At 37.3% G+C, this 24,394-nt stretch overlaps 1 protein-coding gene across 1 annotated transcript in view; it reads left to right on the top strand.

Moving 5' to 3' along the window:
- eya2 (EYA transcriptional coactivator and phosphatase 2) overlaps positions 1 to 24,394 on the top strand; it is a 181,105-nt gene that overhangs the window by 83,161 nt on the left and 73,550 nt on the right. Inside the window, exons 3-4 of the mRNA XM_062037495.1 lie at positions 7,633 to 7,759; positions 13,619 to 13,738. Coding sequence (XP_061893479.1) covers positions 7,657 to 7,759; positions 13,619 to 13,738 — 223 coding nt within the window. The 5' untranslated portion in view covers positions 7,633 to 7,656. The remainder of the gene's footprint in view (positions 1 to 7,632; positions 7,760 to 13,618; positions 13,739 to 24,394) is intronic.

Below are 24,394 nucleotides of genomic sequence, written 5' to 3'. Positions count from 1 at the left end.
AAAAGGTATATGTGTTTAAAAATCCTAAAATCATTTTTAAGGTTGTATTTTTTCTCTAAAATTGTCTTTCTGAAAGTTATAAGAAGCAAAGTAAAAAAATTAATGAATTTATTTAAACATGTGAAGACCAAGTCTTTAAAATATTTTCTTGGATTTTCAAATTCTATTTGAGTTTTGTCTCTCTTAGAATTAAAAATGTCGGGCAAAGCGAGACCAGCTTGCTAGTAAATAAATAAAATAAAAAAATAGAGGCAGCCCACTGGTAAGTGCTGCTATTTGAGCTATTTTTAGAACAGGCCAGCGGGCTACTCATCTGGTCCTTACGGGCTACCTGGTGCCCGCGGGCACCGCGTTGGTGACCCCTGTACTATGGTAATCTAATTAGTTACTATGGTAATCTAAGTCACAGCAGCTCAGACGAGGCACCAAGCAGTGTGGGTGGGGAGCGTTTCCACAGAGCCTGAAATGCGGGTGTCAGCGACAGACGCGGAAGGAGATTTTTACAACAAAGTTCTAAAGCTTAGTGATGTATCAGATGTATCAGATGGAGGTGGGGTATTTTTCACCCTTCGCGTTCCTATTTCGCCGTGTTTTTTAGCATTTTTGTTGCGTTTCGCTTGATGGTAAAATTAGTCGCATCGAGAGGGGTTGTGACGTTCATATGTTGTCAATATTCAGTGTTTTATCGTTCATAGTTAATATTGTAAATCCCACATTCTTTATTTTCATGTACATTCTGGGTGTCTCATTCCGTAAAAAAAATGTTTTAATTTCATTCCGTTTTTTCAGGCGGTCTGTCATAACGTTTATAGCATTCAATCTAGAGATGTCCGATAATATCGGACTGCCGATATTATTGGCCGATTAACGCTTTAAAATGTAATGTCGGAAATTATCGGTATCGGTATCAAAAAGTAAAATGTATGACTTTTTAAAACGCAGCTGTACGGAGTGGTACACGGCCGTAGGGAGAAGTACAGAGCGCCAATAAACCTTAAAGGCACTGCCTTTGCGTGCCGGCCCAGTCACATAATATCTACGGCTTTTCACACTCACAAGTGAATGCACCGCATACTTGGTCAACAGCCATACAGGTCACAATAATTGTATTATTATTAAATTCTTACTATTATTTATTTATTTATTTTTATTGTGATTACTTATGGAGTTTATTGTGAAAAAATTGTGAACAGGAAGTGAGCAAAAAGTTTTGCAACTGTTATGTAAAGAAAAGGGGGTAGGATTAAATAAGCTCGGCTTCTTCCTACTCCTTTTCGAACATGTTGAAAAGAGAAACTGGAAATTGTGATGTATCATGCTGTATGCTTGCATGTTCGAAATAAACTCAAACTCAAACACCGAGGGTGGCGTATAAACAACTTTAACACTGTTACAAATATGCGCCACACTGTGAACCCACACCAAACAAGAATGACAAACACATTTCGGGAGAACATCCGCACCGTAACACAACATAAACACAACAGAACAAATACCCAGAACCCCTTGCAGCACTAACACTTCCGGGACGCTACAATATACACTCCCAGCTACCCCCTACCCCCCTTATTTTGGAAAACCTTGTTACATTGTTTAATGCATCACAACAAAATGAGGCATAATAATGTGTTAATTCCACCACTGTATATATCGGTATCGGTTGATATCGGGATCGGTAATTAAGACTTGGACAATATCGGAATATCGGATATCGGCAAAAAAGCCATTATCGGACATCTCCAATTCAATCAGACATTATTGTGAGGTTTTGTACTAGTGTTCCTAAAAATCAGATATATCAGCCCCCAGACACTTTTTTTTCTCAAAATTTGGCCCCCCGAGTCAAAATAATTGGTGCTAACCCAACGCTGATTTACACTAAAAATAATTTATGCAATTTAGCGATTAGTATTAGCAATATTACACGGCAACTTTGAACACCTCCGAATATGACAATTAAATAGACAACTAATGGCTATTTAATTGCGGTCCTCTCCAAGGTTTCTCAGTCATTCTCATCGACGTCCCGCAGGGGTTGTGAGTTTTTCCTTGCCCTTGTTGTGGGCGCTGAACCGCGGATGCCGTTGTGGCTTGTGCAGCCCTTTGAGACACTTGTGATTTAGGGCTATATAAATAAACATGGATCGATTGATAATGTGTGCATTCCACTTAATCGGCTGATCTAGAATAACAAACAATCGTTTTAGGCAAACAAGAGACCTGAAGGGCACATTCAATATCTTAATGGCAGGAGACTGTTCAACTGTATTGCTCTTCTTTTGGAACAGCAGCTTTTAAAGGGGGGGCTGTTATGCAAAACCAACTTGTCTTACCCATCGGTACCTGTTTTTGTGTATTCGGAATCTGCATTAGTCCCGAAAATGGGAAATCAAATCATGGAAGGATGGCGGAGATATTTATAAAACAATCTTCAGTGTTTGCCATAAACTGCCAAGATACCTGTGGCGGTGGGGGCGTGGCTATGGGCGTGGTCACCGTGACATCATCGAGTAATTTGCATAATTTCCTACAATGATATGATTTTCTCTAAAAAGGCTCAAAAAATGTATACTTACTAATTAATAACAGTTTTGTTTTAAACCTCCATCCATCCATCCATTTTGCAATATAATTACAACACTTTATGTACATATTTATGTACAGATTTGAACAATAAGTTATTCACTGAAATATATTTATTAATTGTGGTTCTTACAAAAAATATATCTTATAGAATATAAAAGCTAAAATGTCTCTTAAAGCTCTGCCCCTTTAATTAGTGCATACTAAATAATTTAACTTTAGCCTACTACTACAACCATATTATTTACCAGCAACATAAAGTGAAACAGAGGCAGAGGTGTCCTGCCACAGTCAGTAACAAATAAACAGAAAACAGTAGTGGTCAAATACAAATAAGGCAACAAGAGAAGTATCCTACACTTCTCTTTTGTAAAGTAAATCTGAACAGCCTATATGGGCATCTACATCAACTATATGATTTGCCTGAGAAGCTGGACAGGACAAAAAAAAAAAAAAAAAAAAAAAAAATTAAATTTTTTTTTATTTGTGGCGGACGTAATTCTTTCGTGGCGGGCCGCCACCAATAAATGAATGTGTGGGAAACACTGATCTTGCCTTCCTTCATACTTCCTCCAAACAAGCCATTTGGAGTATGCACAAGTTGTGATATGTTCCAACATGCGACGTCAGCGGATTGACCACACATGGTAAAGGTTTACCTCGGGAGCTTTGCGCGAGTCCGCCATCAATAAGTCAATACATTTCTTCCTTCTTTTTCTCCATCCTCTTGTTGTGGGGCAGACTGGCTCGTACATGCACATGCATACTTACGCTGTCGCCATTTGTCACACAAAGTAGCGTATAGGTCGGGGGTCGGCAACACGCGGCTCTAGAGCCGCATGCGGCTCTTTAGCGCCGCCCTAGTGGCTCTCTGGAGATTTTTACAAAATGTATAAAGAATGGAAAAAGATGAGGGGAAAAAAATCTATTTTTTTGTTTTAGTATGGTTTCTGTAGGAGGACAAACATGACACAAACCTCCCTAATTGTTATAAATCACACTGTTTATATTAAACATGCTTCACTGATTCGAGTATTTGGCGAGCGCCGTTTTGTCCTACTAATTTTGGCGGTCCTTGAACTCACCGTATAGTTTGCTTACATGTATAACTTTCTCCGACTTTCTAGGACGTGTTTTATGCCACTTCTTTTTCCGTCTCATTTTGTCCACCACACTTTTAACGTTGTGCGTGAATGCACAAAGGTGAGTTTTGTTGATGTTATTGACTTGTGTGGAGTGCTAATCAGACATATTTGGTCACTGCATGACTGCAAGCTAATCGATGCTAACATGCTATTTAGGCTAGCTATATGTACATATTGCATCATTATGCCTCATTTGTAGCTATATTTGAGCTCATTTAGTTTCCTTTAAGTCCTCTTAATTCAATTTATATCTCATGACACATGTAATATGGCTTTTAATTTCTTGCGGCTCCAGACAGATTTGTTTTTGTATTTTTGGTCCAATATGGCTCTTTCAACATTTTGGGTTGCCGACCCCTGGTATAGGTCGAACTTCTATCTGTCAGTAGACTCCATATGGAAGGGCTATAATCTACAACATAATCTATGCAACATTTTGACCAAAGAACCACCGTTCCATGTTATGTAGACCGCAGAAAAGTGTTTTGAATGTAGAAAAAAAAAAATCATAAAATGAGCCCTTTTTAAGAGTTTGAATAGACGACATTGCGCTGCATGAAAAATTCCCTTCAGAATAAAATCGCAACTTAATTTTCATATTTGTCTTCCCAATAAGATTAAAATACATTCAATGACACTTAAAATAAAAAAAAATAAACTTTTCCTGCTCCAGCCTGAATCATTTCATTTATTCTGTTGTTATTAATATTATATTTATTTATTTAATTTTTCTACTCTGTCCATATCATAAAACAAGCAGGCACAGTAACCCCTCGTTGATCGCTCTAACTGGTAATTGGTTGTAGAACCTAATTGGAAAGTGGAACTTACAAATAATAATTGGAATATGACAAAAAAAAAATAAGACCTTCTTTTCAGCATTATGAGAGCCCTGTCAAAATAAAATACACCCACAAAGTCACCTTCACACCGGTTTAAAAACAATATAGTAATGCTGCCAATCAGTGGCCACGATACTGAACAGTGCACTCCGATTAGTTTGGTCTCGTTTAGTGGACATATTATTCATATTTCCAGTTTATTTAGCCATTTTTGTGCTTAAACAACACTTTATCTAGGCCAAAAATATATAGAATATATGGTATTTAAATCATAATTTACTTAAGTATTTGGTCAAATGTTGCTATTATTATCATTCTCAGTGGCCTAGTGGTTAGATCAGGGGTCACCAACGCGGTGCCCGCGGGCACCAGGTAGCCCGTAAGGACCAGATGAGTAGCCCGCTGGCCTGTTCTAAAAATAGCTCAAATAGCAGCACTTACCAGTGAGCTGCCTCTATTATTTTAATTTAATTTATTTACTAGCAAGCTGGTCTCGCTTTGCCCGACATTTTTAATTCTAAGAGAGACAAAACTCATATAGAATTTGAAAATCCAAGAAAATATTTTAAAGACTTGGTCTTCACTTGTTTAAATAAATTCATTAATTTTTTTACTTTGCTCCTTATATTTTTCAGAAAGACAATTTTAGAGAAAAAATACAACCTTAAAAATGATTTTAGGATTTTTAAACACATATACCTTTTTACCTTTTAAATTCATTCCTCTTCTTTCCTGACAATTGAAATCAATGTTCAAGTAAAAAAAAAATTTTTATTGTAAAGGATAATAAATACATTTTAATTTAATTCTTCATTTTAGCTTCTGTTTTTTCGACGAAGAATATTTGTGAAATATTTCTTCAAACTTATTATGATTAAAATTCAAAAAAATTATTCTGGCAAATCTAGAAAATCTGTAGAATCAAATTTAAATCTTATTTCAAAGTCTTTTGAATTTCTTTTAAAATTTTTGTTCTGGAAAATCTAGAAGAAATAATGATTTGTCTTTGTTAGAAATATAGCTTGGTCCAATTTGTTATATATTCTAACAAAGTGTAGATTGGATTTTAACCTATTTAAAACATGTCATCAAAATTCTAAAATTAATCTTAATCAGGAAAAATTACTAATGATGTTCCATAAATTCTTTTTTTAAGTTTTTCTCTTTTTTTTTCGGTTGAATTTTGAATTTTAAAGAGTCGAAATTGAAGATAAACTATGTTTCAAAATTTAATTGTCATTTTTTTGGTGTTTTCTCCTCTTTTAAACCGTTCAATTAAGTGTAAATATCATTAATTATTAATAATAACATAGAGTTAAAGGTAAATTGAGCAAATTGGCTATTTCTGGCAATTTATTTAAGTGTGTATCAAACTGGTAGCCCTTCGCATTAATCACTACCCAAGAAGTAGCTCTTGCTTTCAAAAAGGTTGGTGACTCCTGGGTTAGAGTGTCCGGCCGTGAGTTCAAACCCCGGCCGAGTCATACCAAAGACTATAAAAAAATGGGAGCCATTACCTCCCTGCTTGGCACTCAGCATCAAGGGTTGGAATTGGAGGTTAAATCACCAAAAATGATTCCCGGGCGTGGCCCCCGCTGCTGCTCACTGCTCCCCTCACCTCCCAGGGGGTAATCAAGGGTGATGGGTCAGAATGCAGAGAATAATTTCGCCACATCTAGTGTGTGTGTGTGACAATCATTGGTACTTTAACTTTAATTTATTTATTTTGCCGACTGGCTAATTGGATAAAGCACATGTTGCTATTGCCGTACAGCAAGGATGTTACCACAAATGTCTCCTCGCTCTTCCGAGTAAAGTTGACATTTAACACTAAATAATGTGTTTAACCATCTGTTTCCACGCTTTAATGCAAATGCATTGTGTTTGCAGCGCTTTTGTTTCGTCGATTTCAAACTTCCCCGAAGCCTCCGCTGGTGAGATTTGCATCAACTTTATTTTGAAATCTACACTCACCAGGCCTGGCCCTAACCAATCTGGCGCCCTAGGCAAGATTTTAGGTGGCGCCCCCCCCCCCCCCCCACATCGGCAGTGAAGTGTATATACTCACAAGAAACTGAATAGCTTTGTCTTTGACCTTTTTTTTTACTTAAAGAAAGCAAATTAACATATTATATGAGAATGTTATGTTATGATTATCTTTAACCGAATCACAGCAGTGCTCAAATCGAAAAACAGCATTCCCTCTCATGTGATATTGCTTAATTAACATTAATCATGTGCACTTTAACAACTAGACTTACAACTATACCTAATATATAAAGGGGTGGAAAAGTGACTATTACCTGCAGGGCAAACATTAGCTAACCAAAAGGCAATAACAATGTAAACAAAAAACACCTGCTTTAAAGATCTAATACAAATTTCCCTGAGGAATGTAAGGTGGGAGTTTACCTAATGTTACATTATTATTTTCCATAACAATTTAGCCCCCTCCACAATATTAACCCGACGTTAAAACAGAACTAGCTATGTATTGATTAGCAATTGCCGAATCATGTAACGTTAGCTTAATGCTAAAAGCCAGGTTACTATCACATTCTGTAACAGACAAATAATTTCATGTAGGCTAACGTTACCTACCTGCTACCTCTGTCTTTTTCTCGTTTCTCCTCCTCTTCTTTTCTATTTTTTCTTCCCTGGACACCTGACAGTTTTGGCCGTTTTGACATCTTGTGTTGATTTTTTGATGTGGTGACGTCCAAAAAGAGTCATGATACGGGAAGGGAGGGGGCGCACCGTGCGGGGGGATGGGGGGCGTAATGTTGTATTAAATAATATTTCTATTAAATAGGCCTTACTTCGCATTTTAATTAGCGTGGGATTATTTTTTTTATTTAGAAATAATAGTACCAACTTTTTCTTTTTCTTTTCTTTTTTTTCTCCAACATTTATGGCACTGGCGTGGCGCCCCCTGATGGACGGCGCCCTTAGCATTTGCCTATACGGCCTATGCCACGGGCCGGCCCTGACACTCACTTACATATTGCACCACTAAGTTACAGTATTTGTGCATCCATCCTGTCTATTTGGTTCTTCCTCAGGCTCATCTGCAGGGGGAAGGCGTCATGGCGGCGTACGGACAGACTCAGTACAGCCCCACCCTTCAAGCTGCCGGACCGTACGCACCTTACACACATCACACGCAGGGCTATGGCGTGCCCTCCTACAGTGAGTGCACACACACACACACACACACAAACACACTCTTGTATTTGTTACCTTCTTGAGACCTCCGAGACCACTCTTTCTAGATATATAAAGATTTGTATTTACAACATGAATACTATATACATACCAGTGACGTGCGGTCACTAGAGACCGTTCAAAAGTTTGGGGTCACCCAAACCATTTTGTGGAATAGCCTTCATTTCTAAGAACAAGAATAGACTGTCGAGTTTCAGATGAAAGTTCTCTTTTTCGGGCCATTCTGAGCGTTTAATTGACCCCACAAATGTGATGCTCCAGAAACTCAATCTGCTCAAAGGAAGGTCAGTTTTGTAGCTTCTGTAACGAGCTAAACTGTTTTCAGATGTGTGAACATGATTGCACAAGGGTTTTCTAATCATCAATTAGCCTTCTGAGCCAATGAGCAAACACATTGTACCATTAGAACACTGGAGTGATAGTTGCTGGAAATGGGCCTCTATACACCTATGTAGATATTGCACCAAAAAGCAGACATTTGCAGCTAGAATAGTCATTTACCACATTAGCAATGTATAGAGTGTATTTCTTTAAAGTTAAGACTAGTTTAAAGTTATCTTCATTGAAAAGTACAGTGCTTTTCCTTCAAAAATAAGGACATTTCAATGTGACCCCAAACTTTTGAACGGTAGTGTATATATATATATATATATATATATATATATATATATATATATATATATATATATATATATATATATATATATATATATATGTATATATATATATATATATATCCCAGGGGGTGAGCAAGGGGATGGGTCAAATGCAAAGGATGCACAACAATGTAAAACAACAACAACAAAAAGTGTCATGAAAACAGAATATTCAGGTTTGATAATTTTTTAATAAAGATTTTGGTAACACTTTAGTATGGGGAACATATTCACCATTAATTAGTTGCTTATTAACATGCACATTAGTAACACATTGGCTCTTAATTAGTCATTATTAAGTACTTATTAATGCCTTATTCGGCATGGCCTTATTATACAACCATATTCACCATTACTAACCCTAACCTTAACCCCAACCCTAACCCTCTAACCCTAACCCTAACCCCAACCCTAACCAAATAACTCTAAATTAAGTCTGTGTTACTTAGAATATGTTCACCTAGTGTCCAATTAACTCTAAATTAAGTCTTTGTTACTTAGAATATGTTCCCCTAGTGTCCAATTAACTCTAAATTAAGTCTTTGTTACTTAGAATATGTTCCCCTAGTGTCCAATTAACTCTAAATGAAGTCTTTGTTACTTAGAATATGTTCCCCTAGTGTCCAAATAACTCTAAATTAAGTCTTTGTTACTTAGAATATGTTCCCCTAGTGTCCAATTAACTCTAAATTAAGTCTTTGTTACTTAGAATATGTTCCCCTAGTGTCCAAATAACTCTAAATTAAGTCTTTGTTACTTAGAATATGTTCCCCTAGTGTCCAAAAAACTCTAAATTAAGTCTTTGTTACTTAGAATATGTTCCCCTAGTGTCCAAATAACTCTAAATGAAGTCTTTGTTACTTAGAATATGTTCCCCTAGTGTCCAAATAACTCTAAATTAAGTCTTTGTTACTTAGAATATGTTCCCCTAGTGTCCAAAAAACTCTAAATTAAGTCTTTGTTACTTAGAATATGTTCCCCTAGTGTCCAAAAAACTCTAAATTAAGTCTTTGTTACTTAGAATATGTTCCCCTAGTGTCCAATTAACTCTAAATTAAGTCTTTGTTACTTAGAATATGTTCCCCTAGTGTCCAAATAACTCTAAATTAAGTCTTTGTTACTTAGAATATGTTCCCCTAGTGTCCAAAAAACTCTAAATTAAGTCTTTGTTACTTAGAATATGTTCCCCTAGTGTCCAAATAACTCTAAATTAAGTCTTTGTTACTTAGAATATGTTCCCCTAGTGTCCAAAAAACTCTAAATTAAGTCTTTGTTACTTAGAATATGTTCCCCTAGTGTCCAAATAACTCTAAATTAAGTCTTTGTTACTTAGAATATGTTCCCCTAGTGTCCAAAAAACTCTAAATTAAGTCTTTATTACTTAGAATATGTTCCCCTAGTGTCCAAATAACTCTAAATGAAGTCTTTGTTACTTAGAATATGTTCCCCTAGTGTCCAAATAACTCTAAATTAAGTCTTTATTACTTAGAATATGTTCCCCTAGTGTCCAAATAACTCTAAATGAAGTCTTTGTTACTTAGAATATGTTCCCCTAGTGTCCAAATAACTCTAAATTAAGTCTTTGTTACTTAGAATATGTTCCCCTAGTGTCCAAATAACTCTAAATTAAGTCTTTGTTACTTAGAATATGTTCCTATAGTGTCCAAATAACTCTAAATTAAGTCTTTGTTACTTAGAATATGTTCCCCTAGTGTCCAAATAACTCTAAATTAAGTCTTTGTTACTTAGAATATGTTCCCCTAGTGTCCAAATAACTCTAAATTAAGTCTTTGTTACTTAGAATATGTTCCCCTAGTGTCCAAATAACTCTAAATTAAGTCTTTGTTACTTAGAATATGTTCCCCTAGTGTCCAAATAACTCTAAATTAAGTCTTTGTTACTTAGAATATGTTCCCCTAGTGTCCAATTAACTCTAAATGAAGTCTTTGTTATGTAGAATATGTTCCCCATACTAAAGTGTTACCAAGACTTTTTTTCTCAAAACAGTCTATTTTTCCCCCAGAAAAACACATTGACTTTATCGTCAACAAAAATTTGGACAATTTTTCCTGAAAAATAAACTTTTATTCTTGAAAGAACAACATTTTAGTATATATTTTTAACCTGACTTTATTGAAAATGTCTCGTGGGACAGGCAAAAGTAAAGTTGGCGAAAATCATTTAACGTTTCTAAAACCTTTATTCTTTCAGGAATAAAGGTTTATTTTTCAGGAAAATTTGTCCACATTTTTGTCGACGATAAAGTCAATGTGTATTTGTGGGTGAAAAATAGACTGTTTTGAGAAAAAAAGTCTTGGTAACACTTTAGTATTGGTTAACATATTCTAAGTAACAAAGACTGAATTTAGCGTTAATTTGACACTAGGGGAACATATTCTAAGTAACAAAGACTTAATTTAGAGTTAATTGGACACTAGGGGAACATATTCTAAGTAACAAAGACTTAATTTAGAGTTAATTGGACACTAGGGGAACATAATCTAAGTAACAAAGACTTAATTTAGAGTTAATTGGACACTAGGGGAACATATTCTAAGTAACAAAGACTTAATTTAGAGTTAATTGGACACTAGGGGAACATATTCTAAGTAACAAAGACTTAATTTAGAGTTTTTTGGACACTAGGGGAACATATTCTAAGTAACAAAGACTTAATTTAGAGTTATTTGGACACTAGGGGAACATATTCTAAGTAACAAAGACTTCATTTAGAGTTATTTGGACACTAGGGGAACATATTCTAAGTAACAAAGACTTAATTTAGAGTTATTTGGTTAGGGTTGAGGTTAGTAATGGTGAATATGGTTGTATAATAAGGCCATGCAGAATAAGGCATTAATAAGTACTTAATAATGACTAGTTAAGAGCCAATGTGTTACTAATTTGCATGTTAATAAGCAACTAATTAATGGTGAATATGTTCCCCTAACTAAAGTGTTACCAAAATCTCTATTAAAAAAATGATCAAACCTGAATATTCTGTTTTCATGACACTTTTTTGTTGTTGTTGTTTTACATTGTTGTGCAGGCATGTGAAATATCTGTGAAAAAGTTTTCAAACAGTCCTTTTAGCGTCCGCTGTGGACCGAAGCTGGTACCACTAAACTTGGACTTCTGGACAGGCTACAGAGGAAAGCCCTCCGCTTCCTGAGAACAGATGACCCGACCAACGTTGGAATGTATCCACAGGAGCATCCCAACGATAGTCACACACACACACTAGGCAGTGTTTCCCACACATTCATCATTTATTTGTGGCGGCCCGCCACGAAAGAATTACGTCCGCCACAAAATTTAAAAAAAAAAATATATATATATATATATATATATATATATATATATATATATATATATATATATATATATATATATATATATATATATATATATATATATATAAAAAATTTGTCCTGTCCAGCTTCTCAGGCAAATCATATAGTTGATGTAGATGCCCATATAGGCTGTTCAGATTTACTTTACAAAAGAGAAGTGTAGGATACTTCTCTTGTTGCCTTATTTGTATTTGACCACTACTGTTTTCTGTTTATTTGTTACTGACTGTGGCAGGACACCTCTGCCTCTGTTTCACTTTATGTTGCTGGTAAATAATATGGTTGTAGTAGTAGGCTAATGTTCAATTATTTAGTATGCACTAATTAAAGGGGCAGAGGTTTAAGAGACATTTTAGCTTTTATATTTTTATAAGATATATTTTTTGTAAGAACCACAATTAATGAATATATTTCAGTGAATAACTTATTGTTCAAATCTGTATATAAATATGTACATAAAGTGTTGTAATTATATTGTAAAATGGATGGATGGACGTTTAAAACAAAACTGTTATTATTAATTAGTAAGTATACTTTTTTTGAGCCTTTTTAGAGAAAATCATATCATTGTAGTAAATTATGCAAATTACTCGATGTCATGTGACCACGCCCATAGTCACGCCCCCACCGCCGCATATCTTGGCAGTTTATGGGAAACACTGCTAGGTGTGGTGAAATTACCCTCTGCATTTGACCCATCCCCTTGTTGACCCCCTGGGGGGTGAGGGGAGCAGTGAGCAGCAGCGGTGGCCGCGCTCTGGAATAGCAAATACGACACGGACTGGAACGATGGTTGGGCACCACTGTTATAGGAGACCTCAGGGTTAATTGAATTGAGGTGTCAATTGGAGCATTTATGGTAATAAAAAAAAAATGCACCAGTAGAAAATAATTGTCTTTCTTTAAAATGAATAATTACAATAGTGGTCAAAAGTTTACATACACTTGTAAATGGATGTCTTGAGTTTCCAATCATTTCTACAACTCTTATTTTTTCATGAATTTATTATGGGTCTACTGAAAATGTGAGCAAATGTGCTGGGTCAAAAGTATACATACAGCAATGTTAATATTTGCTTACATGTCTTTTGGCAAGTTTCACTGCAATAAGGCGCTTTTGGTAGCCATCCACAAGCTCCTGGTCGAATTTATGACCACTCCTCTTGACAAAATTGGTGCAGTTCGGCTAAATTTGTTGATTTTCCGACATGGACTTGTTTCTTCAGCATTGTCCACACGTTTAAATCAGTCATTTTAGCTTGTCCTGAAGAATTTGGAGGTAATCCTCCTTTTTCATTGTCCCATTTACTCTCTGTAAAGCACCAGTTCCATTGGCAGCAAAACAGGCCCATAGCATAATACTACCACCACCATGCTTGACGCTAGGGATGGTGTTCCTGGGATTAAAGGCTTCACCTTTTCTCCTCCAAACATATTGCTGGGTGTTGTGGCCAAACAGCTCCATTTTTTGTTTCATCTGACCACAGAACTTTCCTCCAGAAGGTCTTATCTTTGTCCATGTGATGTCAGAAGACAGCCATGACATTATGTTCTTTACAAGTGGATGTAAACTTTTGACCACGACTGTAAATATATCTTTGGATTTGCCACTTTTGATAACATTGAAGACATTTTTTTAACACATTCCCTTTATTTCTCAATGTGTGTGTGTGTGTGTGTGTGTGTGTGTGTGTGTGTGTGTGTGTGTGTGTGTGTGTGTGTGTGTGTGTGTGTGTGTGTGTGTGTGTGTGTGTGTGTGTGTGTGTGTGTGTGTGTGTGTGTGTGTGTGTGTGTGTGTGTGTGTGTGTGTGCAGACATCAAAACAGAGGATGGCCTGAGCCACTCGCCAGGGGGACAAACGGGACTTTTGGGCTACTCCAACTATGGCGGCGCCCCCGCTGGTCAGAGCCTGTACAGCTACTCCCACACACACGGTAAGTCTGAATGGCAATTATAATAACAATAACAACAACAATAATACAGCGCTGCTTTGGACAGTGTGTCCGTCCTTTCCTTACTCTCTCGTCTCACCTCTCGTCTCGGTATGCGTGACCTCTCTGGCTCAGCCCCCGCCCTCACACACACACACACACACACACACACACACACACACACACACACACACACACCTGTTCCCCATTAGCTGCGGTCTGGACTCTTGGCGTCAAACGTCTCAGCAGCCCCCCATCCCCGGCCCCTCCACCTCCTCTATTCTCAGGGTCAAACAAGCCCCCCTTACTTTCCCCTTTCCCTGCACAACAGGCATGGCGAGGATGGGGGGTGGGGGGGGGAGTGAGACAACAGACAGAACTAGGAGGATGAGGAGGGGGGGGGGGCTGTAATCATTCCTGAGCATGACTACTTGGTCAAGCGTGGATGAAGTTTAAGTGTATTTTACGAGGCTGTGTGCAGCTTTAACTGGACAGAGGATGTGAAAGAGGAAGAAAGCTTGTACAGTGTGACAGAGAGCTTGTTTCCTATTGGTCGGTTGCTTCCACTGACTTCTTAAAACTTGTTCACAGATGCTGGCTTTTCCACTTTGCGCCTATAACAATCCGGATGGTTCGTTTCCTCTTCGGTCCGGAGGACACACGACGTCCACAGTTTCCAAAAACAATTTGAAATGTGGACTCGTCAGACCACAGAACACTTTTCCACTTTGTGTCAGTCCATTTTAGATGAGCTCAGGCCCAGCGAAGCCGACGGCGTTTCTGGGTGTTGTTGATAAAGGGTTTTCGCCTTGCATAGGAGAGTTTTAACTTGCACTTACAGATGTAGCGACCAACTGTAGTTACTGACAGTGGGTTCCTGAAGTGTTCCTGAGCCCATGTGGTGATATCCTTTACACACTGATGTCGCTTGTTGATGCAGTACAGCCTGAGGGATGGAAGGTCACGGGCTTAGCTGCTTACGCGCAGTGATTTCTCCAGATTCTCTGAACCATTTGATGAATCCTGTCAACTGATTCTGGTAAATATGTTGTCCTGGTGCTTTTGGATCTGTCTGCTGCTTTCGACACCGTCGACCACGCCACCTTAATCACTCGTCTTGAGAACTGTGTGGGCATTAAAGGCCTACTGAAAGCCACTACTAGCGACCACGCAGTCTGATAGTTTATATATCAATGATGAAATCTTAACATTGCAACACATGCCAATACGGCCGGGTTAACTTATAAAGTGACATGTTAAAATTCCCGGGAAATATCCGGCTGAAACATCGCGGTATGATGACGTATGCGCATGACGAAGTCCGAGTAACGGAAGTTATGGTACCCCGTAGAATCCTATACAAAAAGCTCTGTTTTCATTTCATAATTCCACAGTATTCTGGACATCTTTTGCAATTTGTTTAATGAACAATGAAGGCTGCAAAGAAGACAGTTGTAGGTGGGATCGGTGTATTAGCAGCGGACTACAGCAACACAACCAGGAGGACTTTGTTGGAGCGCTAGCCGCGCTAGCCGCGCTAGCCGCCGACTTCACCTTGACTTCCTACGTCTCCGGGCCGCCAAACGCATCGGGTGAAGTCCTTCGTCCTTCTGCCGATCGCTGGAACGCAGGTGAGCACGGGTGTTGATGAGCAAATGAGGGCTGGCTGGCGTAGGTGGAGAGCTAATGTTTTTAGCATAGCTCTGTGCAGTCCGGTTGCTAAGTTAGCTTCAATGGCGTCCTTAGCACAGCATTGTTAACCTTCGCCAGCCTGGAAAGCATTAACCGTGTATTTACATGTCCACGGTTTAATAGTATTGTTGATATTCTATCTATACTTCGAGTCAGGGGTTTATTTCTTTTGTTTCTATATGCAGTTAAAGCAAGATGCTATCACGTTAGCTCATAGCTAAAGCATTTCGCCGATGTAAAAGGCACTGAATGTCCATTTCGCGTTCTCGACTCTCATTTTCAAGAGGATATAGTATCCGAGGTGGTTTAAAATACAAATCTGTGATCTACAATAGAAAAAGGAGAGTGTGGAATCCAATGAGCCAGCTTGTACCTAAGTTACGGTCAGAGCGAAAAAAGATACGTCCATCGCTGCCTCTCAAGTCCTTCACTGTAACGTTCCTCATCTACGAATCTTTCATCCTCGCTCAAATTAATGGGGTAATCATCACTTTCTCGGTCCGAATCTCTCTCGCTCAATTGTAAACAACGGGGAATTGTGAGGAATACTAGCTCCTGTGACGTCACGCTACTTCCGCTACAGGCAAGGCTTTTTTTTATCAGCGAGCAAAAGTTGCGAACTTTATCGTCGATTTTCTCTACTAAATCCTTTCAGCAAAAATATGGCAATATCGCGAAATGATCAAGTATGACACATAGAATGGATCTGCTATTCCCGTTTAAATAAAAAAAAATCATTTCAGTAGGCCTTTAAGGGCGCCGCCCTCAACTGGTTCCGGTCGTACCTAACTGACAGGAGTTTTTGTGTAAAAATAGACAGTTTTATGTCTTCCACAGCTCCTTTACCACATGGGGTTCCCCAGGGCTCAATCCTTGCCCCCAATCTTATTTGCGCTTTACCTTCTCCCCCTTGGTTCTATTTTTAGGAAGTGCGATATTGCGTTTCATTTTTATGCCGATGATTGCCAGATTTATTTTCCCATGGCACAAAATAACACGGTTCAACGCCTTATTGACTGCCTGCACGACATCAAAGCCTGGCTTTCAGCTAACTTCCTGAGCCTAAATGAAGACAAAACAGAAGTTATGTTGTTCGGTCCAAGTCGCTCCCCCTCCCCCAACGTTGACCTCGGCACTCAGCGACTGTGTCACAAACCTGGGGGTAAAGTTCCACTCAGATTTTAAATTCGAAAAACAAATCAGCAGCGTCGTACAAAAAAGCTTTTATTAATTACGCCAAATAGCGAAAGTGAAACCGCTTCTATCAGGACATGATCTCGAGAAACTAATCCACGCCTTTATCTCGACTGGTTTAGACTACTGCAATGCCCTGTATGTAGGCATTAGCCAGGCCTCCTGCAGCTCGTGCAGAACTCTGCTGCTCGTCTGCTAACACAGACCCGCAGACGTGAGCGCATCACCCCTATATTAGCGTCCCTTCACTGGCTCCCTGTGCGTTACAGAATCAATTTTAAACTCCTTTTATTTGTTTTTAAATGTCTAAACAACCTCGCGCCAACATATCTCTCCGACCTCCTTCAGCCTTACTGCCCCACCCGATCAGCCGATCAGCTGCTACTGACGGTCCCCTGACACAAGGCTGAAGCTTAGAGGTGACAGAGCTTTCGCCGCTGCTGCTCCCAAGCTCTGGAACGACCTACCTCTTAGTGTTAGACAAGCCTCCTCTCTTCCTGTTTTTAAATCTCTCTTAAAAACATACTTTTATTCCATGGCTTTTAACACAGAGTGATACCCATCCTGCAATGGCGCCCCATAATACACCTGCTGTGAACCTGTTTTTATGTTGTTATGTTTTATTTATTTATTTTTTATCGTGTTCTGTTTGTGTTGTGTTGTGTTTGCTCGGTTCTCGTATTATTTTTAACCTGCCCATTGTACAGCACTTTGGCTACCCCTGTGGTAAATTTTAAATGTGCTTTATAAATAAAGTTGATTTGATTTGATTTGATATTACGGAGCGTAGATGGTGAAATCCCTGAATTCCTTGCAATAGCTGGTTGAGAAAGGTTTTTCTTAAACTGTTCAACAATTTGCTCAGGCATTTGTTGACAAAGTGGTGACCCTCAACCCCATCCTTGTTTGTGAATGACTGAGCATTTCATGGAATCTACTTTTATACCCAATCATGGCACCCACCCGTTCCCAATGTGCCTATTCACTTGTGGGATGTTCCAAATAAGTGTTTGATGAGCATTCCTCAACTTTATCAGTATTTATTGCCACCTTTCCCAACTTCTTTGTCACGTGTTGCTGGCAGCAAATTCTAAAGTTAATGATTATTTGCACAAAAAAAATATGTTTATCAGTTTGAACATCAAATATGTTGTCTTTGTAGCATATTCAACTGAATATGGGTTGAAAATGATTTGCAAATCATTGTATTCCGTTGATATTTACATCTAACACAATTTCCCAACTCATATGGAAACAGGGTTGGTATTATTATTGGCCGGATTCAACGGATGCAACTTTAATAACTACACCTTGTACTTCGGTGCATCAGTAATAATCCATTCCAGGGTCAAACTGCGGCCCTTATTAACTGTACACGCCATGTGTGAGGTCATGGGTCGGCAACCCTAAATGTAGAAAAAGCAATATTGGACCAAAAACTTAAAAATAAAAATAAATCTTATATAAGAGCCTAATATAAGTGTTATAATGAAGGCAACACATGATGTAAGTGTCTATATTAGCTATAATACACTGCAAAAAGTGAAATCTAAGTAAGATGAAATATCTCAAATAAGGGTGATATTTGCTTATTTTCTGTCTGATAAGATCATTCTTCTCACTAAGCAGATTTTATGTTAGAGTGTTTTACTTGTTTTAAGTGTTTTGGTCCTAAATGATCTCAGTAAGATATTACAGCTTGTTGCTGAGATTTGATGACCTACACTACCGTTCAAAAGTTTGGGGTCACATTAAAATGTCCTTATTTTTCAATGAAGATAACTTTAAACTAGTCTTAACTATAAAGAAATACACTCTATACATTGCTAATGTGGTAAATGACTATTCTAGCTGCAAATGTCTGGTTTTTGGTGCAATATCTACATAGGTGTATAGAGGCCCATTTCCAGCAACTATCACTCCAGTGTTCTAATGGTACAATGTGTTTGCTCAGTGGCTCAGAAGGCTAATTGATGATTAGAAAACCCTTGTGCAATCATGTTCACACATCTGAAAACACTTTAGCTCGTTACAGAAACTACAAAACTGACCTTCCTTTGAGCAGATTGAGTTTCTGGAGCATCACATTTGTGGGGTCAATTAAACGCTCAAAATGGCCAGAAAAAGAGAACTTTCGTCCGAAACACGACAGTCTATTCTTGTTCTTAGAAATGAAGGCTATTCCACAAAATTGTTTGGGTGACCCCAAACTTTTGAACGGTAGTGTATATTGAGTAAAACATGCTTGAAACTAGAATACCAAGTGTTGCAAAACTGTGTCATCAACACTCACAAGGATAAAACTACTTTTTTAAAGTCATCATTTCTTATTTCAAGCATGGAAAAAAAATTGTGTCTCATAATTAAAACAGATGACAGCCAAATGGACTTTGCTGTTTTATTTTCAATGAAACAATAGAAAATAGGTACTCATATAGTAGTACAGTCGGCACAGTACAGTAAACTGACAGTTAATATTTAAACATTTGACATTTCAAACAATTTTGAACAGAAATAGTTCATGCACTTTCAGATAAATTCCTCAAAATTACAATAAAAAAAATGTTGGCCAAGGGTATATGCGCACTAATTGACTGAAAGAGCACGCACTTGGCGCGATGATGTCATGTTATCCATGGAAAAATGCATTTTTAGACCATATGATTTGCCTGAGCTGTTAGGAAACTTGTTGCCTTTCCATTAAGAACAATAAATTCGTTTTTAGTATAAGTTTGCTGGTTTCAAGAAATGTAATGCCGAGCGCATATCATTATGTCAAGATAATGGCACTAGCGTTTACTTCATTTAAGAATATTTTTCAACATATTGAGCAAAAAGGTCTCATTTTTTTTTCTACCAAGAAAAGTGCACTTGTTATTAGTGAGAATATACTTATTTTAAGGTATTTTTGGGTTCATTGAGGTTAGCTAATTTGACTTGTTTTGGAAAGTCTTGACAAGCCACATTTTCTTGTTCTATTGGCAGATAATTTTGCTTAGTTCAAGTAAAATACCCCACATTTTTGTATTTTTTTTTTCCTTGTTTTTGAACACTGACTTTTTGCAGTGTAGCCTACTATCAAAATGACTATGTGTCGTAGGCTGACGCAAATCTTTGTTGACAGAAATGTTGAAATTTAACATTTATTCTACACATTTTTACAACATTGGAAAACATTACTAAAATCAGAGGCTTCTCAGAGGGTGAGATAACTCCTGGAAATTACTGTCTTACAATGGCCAAAGGTATAGATGTGTGTGTCCAAGTTAAAGGAAACTGCAAGCTGTCTCCTTCTAATGGATTTATTTCAATCTTTGCAAGCTGGGTAACGTTTGCTGTGGTCTGGAACAACATGGCACACAAGCAAATACCACAAATGCAGCCAATATTACATACAGATAATGTGTCATGAGACATGCAAATATAATATGAAATACACAGAGGACATAAGTAAAGGAAATTAAATGAGCTCAAATGCACCTACAAACAAGGCATAATGATGCAATATGTACAAACAGCTAGCCTAAATAGCATGTTAGCACCGATTAATTTGCAGACATGCAGTGACCAAATATGCCTGATTAGCACTCCAACAAGTCAATAACATCAACAAAGCTCACCTTTGTGCATTCCCGCACAGCATAAAACTTTTGGTGGACAAAATGAAACAAAGGAGTGGCATAAAACACGTCTTTCTGTAGCAGCGTCGGAGAAAGTTGTACATGCAAACAAACTACGTGAGTTCAAGGATCGATGAAATTAGTAGGACAAAACGAAGCTCGCCAAATACCCGCCACTCGGGCAGCGCTAAAGAGCCGCATGCAACCCACAGCTCTTTAGCACCGCCCTAGTGGCTCCAAAGACCTCTTTCAGAGATGTGTGAAAATGGTAAAAGATAAAGAAAAAATATATATTTTTTCTTTTAATATATTTTCTGTAGGCGAACAAACATGACACAAACCTTCCTAATTGTTAAAAATCCCACTGTTTATGTTATACATGCTTCACTGATGAGAGTATTTGGCAAGCGCCGTTTTGTCCTACTAACTTCAGCGATCCTTGAACTCACCTTAGTTTGTTTACACGCACAACTTTCTCGGATGCTGCCACAGAAAGACGTGTTTTATGCCACTCCTCCTTTGTCTCATTTTGTCCACCAAACGTTTTATACTGTGTGTCAATGCACAAAGGTGAGCTTTGTTGATTTTATTGGTTTGCTGGAGTGCTTATCAGGCATATTTGGTCAATCCATGACCGCAAGCTAACCGATGCTAACATGCTATTTAGGCTAGCTGTATGTACATATTGCATCATTATGCCTCGTTTATAGGTATATTTAGTTTGTTTACACGCACAACTTTCTCTGATGCTGCCACAGAAAGACGTGTTTTATGCCACTCCTTCTTTGTCTCATTTTGTCCACCAAACGTTTTATACTGTGTGTCAATGCACAAAGGTGAGCTTTGTTGATTTTATTGATTTTCTGGAGTGCTTATCAGGCATATTTGGTCAATCCATGACCGTAAGCTAACCAATGCTAACATGCTATTTAGGCTAGCTGTATGTACATATTGCATCATTATGCCTCGTTTATATGTATATTTGAGCTCATTTAATTTATTTAACTTCTGTCCTCTGCGTATTTAATTTATATTTGCACGTCTCATGACTAGGGATGTCCGATAATGGCTTTTTGCCGATATCCGATATTCCGATATTGTCCAACTCTTTAATTACCGATACCGATATCAACCGATACCGATATCAACCGATATATGCAGTCGTGGAATTAACACATTATTATGCCTAATTTGGACAACCAGGTATGGTGAAGATAAGGTACTTTTTTTAAAAATTAGTAAAATAAGATAAATAAATTAAAAACATTTTCTTGAATAAAAAAGAAAGTACAACAATATAAAAACAGTTACATAGAAACTAGTAATGAATGAAAATGAGTAAAATTAACTGTTAAAAGTTAGTACTATTAGTGGACCAGCAGCACGCACAATCATGTGTGCTTACGGACTGTATCCCTTGCAGACTGTATTGATATATATTGATATATAATGTAGGAACCAGAATATTAATAACAGAAAGAAACAACCCTTTTGTGTGAATGAGTGTAAATGGGGGAGGGAGGTTTTTTGGGTTGGTGCACTAATTGTAAGTGTATCTTGTGTTTTTTATGTTGATTTAATTTTTAAAAAAAAAAAAAAGAAAAAAAAAATACGATACCGATAATAAAAAAAACGATACCGATAATTTCCGATATTACATTTTAACGCATATATCGGCCGATAATATCGGCAGGACGATATTATCGGACATCTCTACTCATGACACATTATCTGTACGTAATATTGGCTGCATTTCTGATAGTTGTTTGTGTGCCATGTTGTTCCAGACCACAGCAAACGTTACCCAGCTTGCAACGATTGTATTAAATCCATTAAAAGAAGACAGCCTGTCGTTTCCTTTAACTTGGACACACACTTCTATACCTTTGGCCATTCTGAGCCAGTAATTTCCAGAAGTTATCTCATCCTGTGAGAAACCTCCATTTTACTGATCATTTCCAATGTTGCAAAAATGTGCACAATTGGATACATTGCAGTCGTCTAAAATCGTCATTTTTGTTTTAAATGTGAGAATCTTTGCCGACACATTTACGTTAGGAGATGTTGGAGAGGGGGCGGGGTCAAAGGCATCGCAATGTACGATAATTATGTATTTGTGATAATTTTATGTATTATTTCTGTCAACGAAGATTTGCGTCAGCCTTTGATAGTAGGCTAATATAGCTAATAAAGACACTTACATCATGTGTTGCCTTCATTATAACACTTATATAGGCTTTTAATTTTTTTGCGGCTCCAGACAGATTTTTTAAAATATTTTTGGTCCAATATGGCAACATTTTGGGTTGCCGACCCCTGCTATAGCATAACATATATTGACCTACATTTAGGGATGTCCGATAATGGCTTTTTGCCGATATCCGATATGCCGATATTGTCCAACTCTTTAATTACCGATACCGATATCAACCGATACCGATATCAACCGATATATACAGTCGTGGAGTTAACACATTATTATGCCTAATTTGGACAACCAGGTATGGTGAAGATAAGGTACTTTTTAAAAAAATGAATCAAATAAAATAAGATAAATAAATTAAAAACATTTTCTTGAATAAAAAAGAAAGTAAAACAATATAAAAACAGTTACATAGAAACTAGTAATTAATGAACATTTGTAAAATTAACTGTTAAAGGTTAGTACTATTAGTGGAGCAGCAGCACGCACAATCATGTGTGCTTACGGACTGTATCCCTTGCAGACTGTATTGATATATATTGATATATAATGTAGGAACCGGAATATTGATAACAGAAAGAAATGGGGGGAGGGAGGTTTTTTGGGTTGGTGCACTAATTGTAAGTGTATCTTGTGTTTTTTATGTGGATTTAATAAAAAAATAAAAATAAAAAAAATTAAAATAACGATACTGATAATAAAAAAAACCGATACCAATACTTTCCGATATTACATTTTAACGCATTTATCGGCCGATAATATTGGCAGACCGATATTATCGGACATCTCTACCTACATTGCATTTGGTTTTAGCACATTTATTGCACAACATGTATCAAAATGGCCAACATGCAACCTTCCATTATTTAGTATGCGACATTTGCTGGAAAAAAGTTGGTATTACCTAGGGATGTCCGATTATATTGGCCTGCCGATATTATCGGCCGATAAGCGTTAAAATGTAATATCGGAAATTATTGGTATCGTTTTTTTAATTATCTGTATCGTTTTTTTTTAGTTTTTTTTTTTTTTATTAAATCAACATAAAAAACACAAGATACACTTACAATTAGTGCACCAACCCAAAAAACCTCCCTCCCCCCATTTCTTTCTGTTATCAATATTCTGGTTCCTACATTATATATCAATATATATCAATACAGTCTGCAAGGGATACAGTCCGTAAGCACACATGATTGTGCGTGCTGCTGCTCCACTAATAGTACTAACCTTTAACAGTTAATTTTACTCATTTTCATTCATTACTAGTTTCTATGTAACTGTTTTTATATTGTTTTACTTTCTTTTTTATTCAAGAAAATGTTTTTAATTTAGTTATCTTATTTTATTTTATTTTTTTAAAAAGTACCTTATCTTCACCATACCTGGTTGTCCAAATTAGGCATAATAATGTGTTAATTCCACGACTGCATATATCGGTTGATATCGGTATCGGTAATTAAAGAGTTGGACAATATCGGAATATCGGATATCGGCAAAAAGCCATTATCGGACATCCCTAGTATTACCCTTTCATAAGGGAGAGTTCTGGTGTTGAGGAAAAAGCTTTCAAGTAAAACTTGGAAGTTGATTGGACGTCAGTTAAAAATGACTCCATCAGGGACCAATCAGATCAACAAGGAGAAGAATACCGAGTGGCAGTTATGTTGCTCACTTCTGATAAAAGAGTTTCACAAGTCACATGAAACGATGCTCCCCAAGTCTTCGTCTTTCCTCCATCTTACTCTTTCCCCTAACGTTCTTCTCTCTTGTCAAGAAAATACAGATGTCAGACATTATGCAGGAATGTAAATATTCTTGTAAACACACAAAGTGGCCGCGTTGCCTTCCAAAGAGAGACGGCGTTCTCAAACAAAACGGATGTGTTTTGAAAAGTGTTCTTGCGCATCAATTAGCAGAGTTGACTTCACGTGGTCACAAACTGCCACA

The sequence above is a fragment of the Entelurus aequoreus genome, linkage group LG26 (assembly GCF_033978785.1).
Source record: "Entelurus aequoreus isolate RoL-2023_Sb linkage group LG26, RoL_Eaeq_v1.1, whole genome shotgun sequence".
In the NCBI taxonomy this organism is placed as follows: Eukaryota; Metazoa; Chordata; class Actinopteri; order Syngnathiformes; family Syngnathidae; genus Entelurus; species Entelurus aequoreus.
Note: the sequence above shows the minus strand (reverse complement) of the source record. Positions and strands in the feature narration are given on the sequence as shown.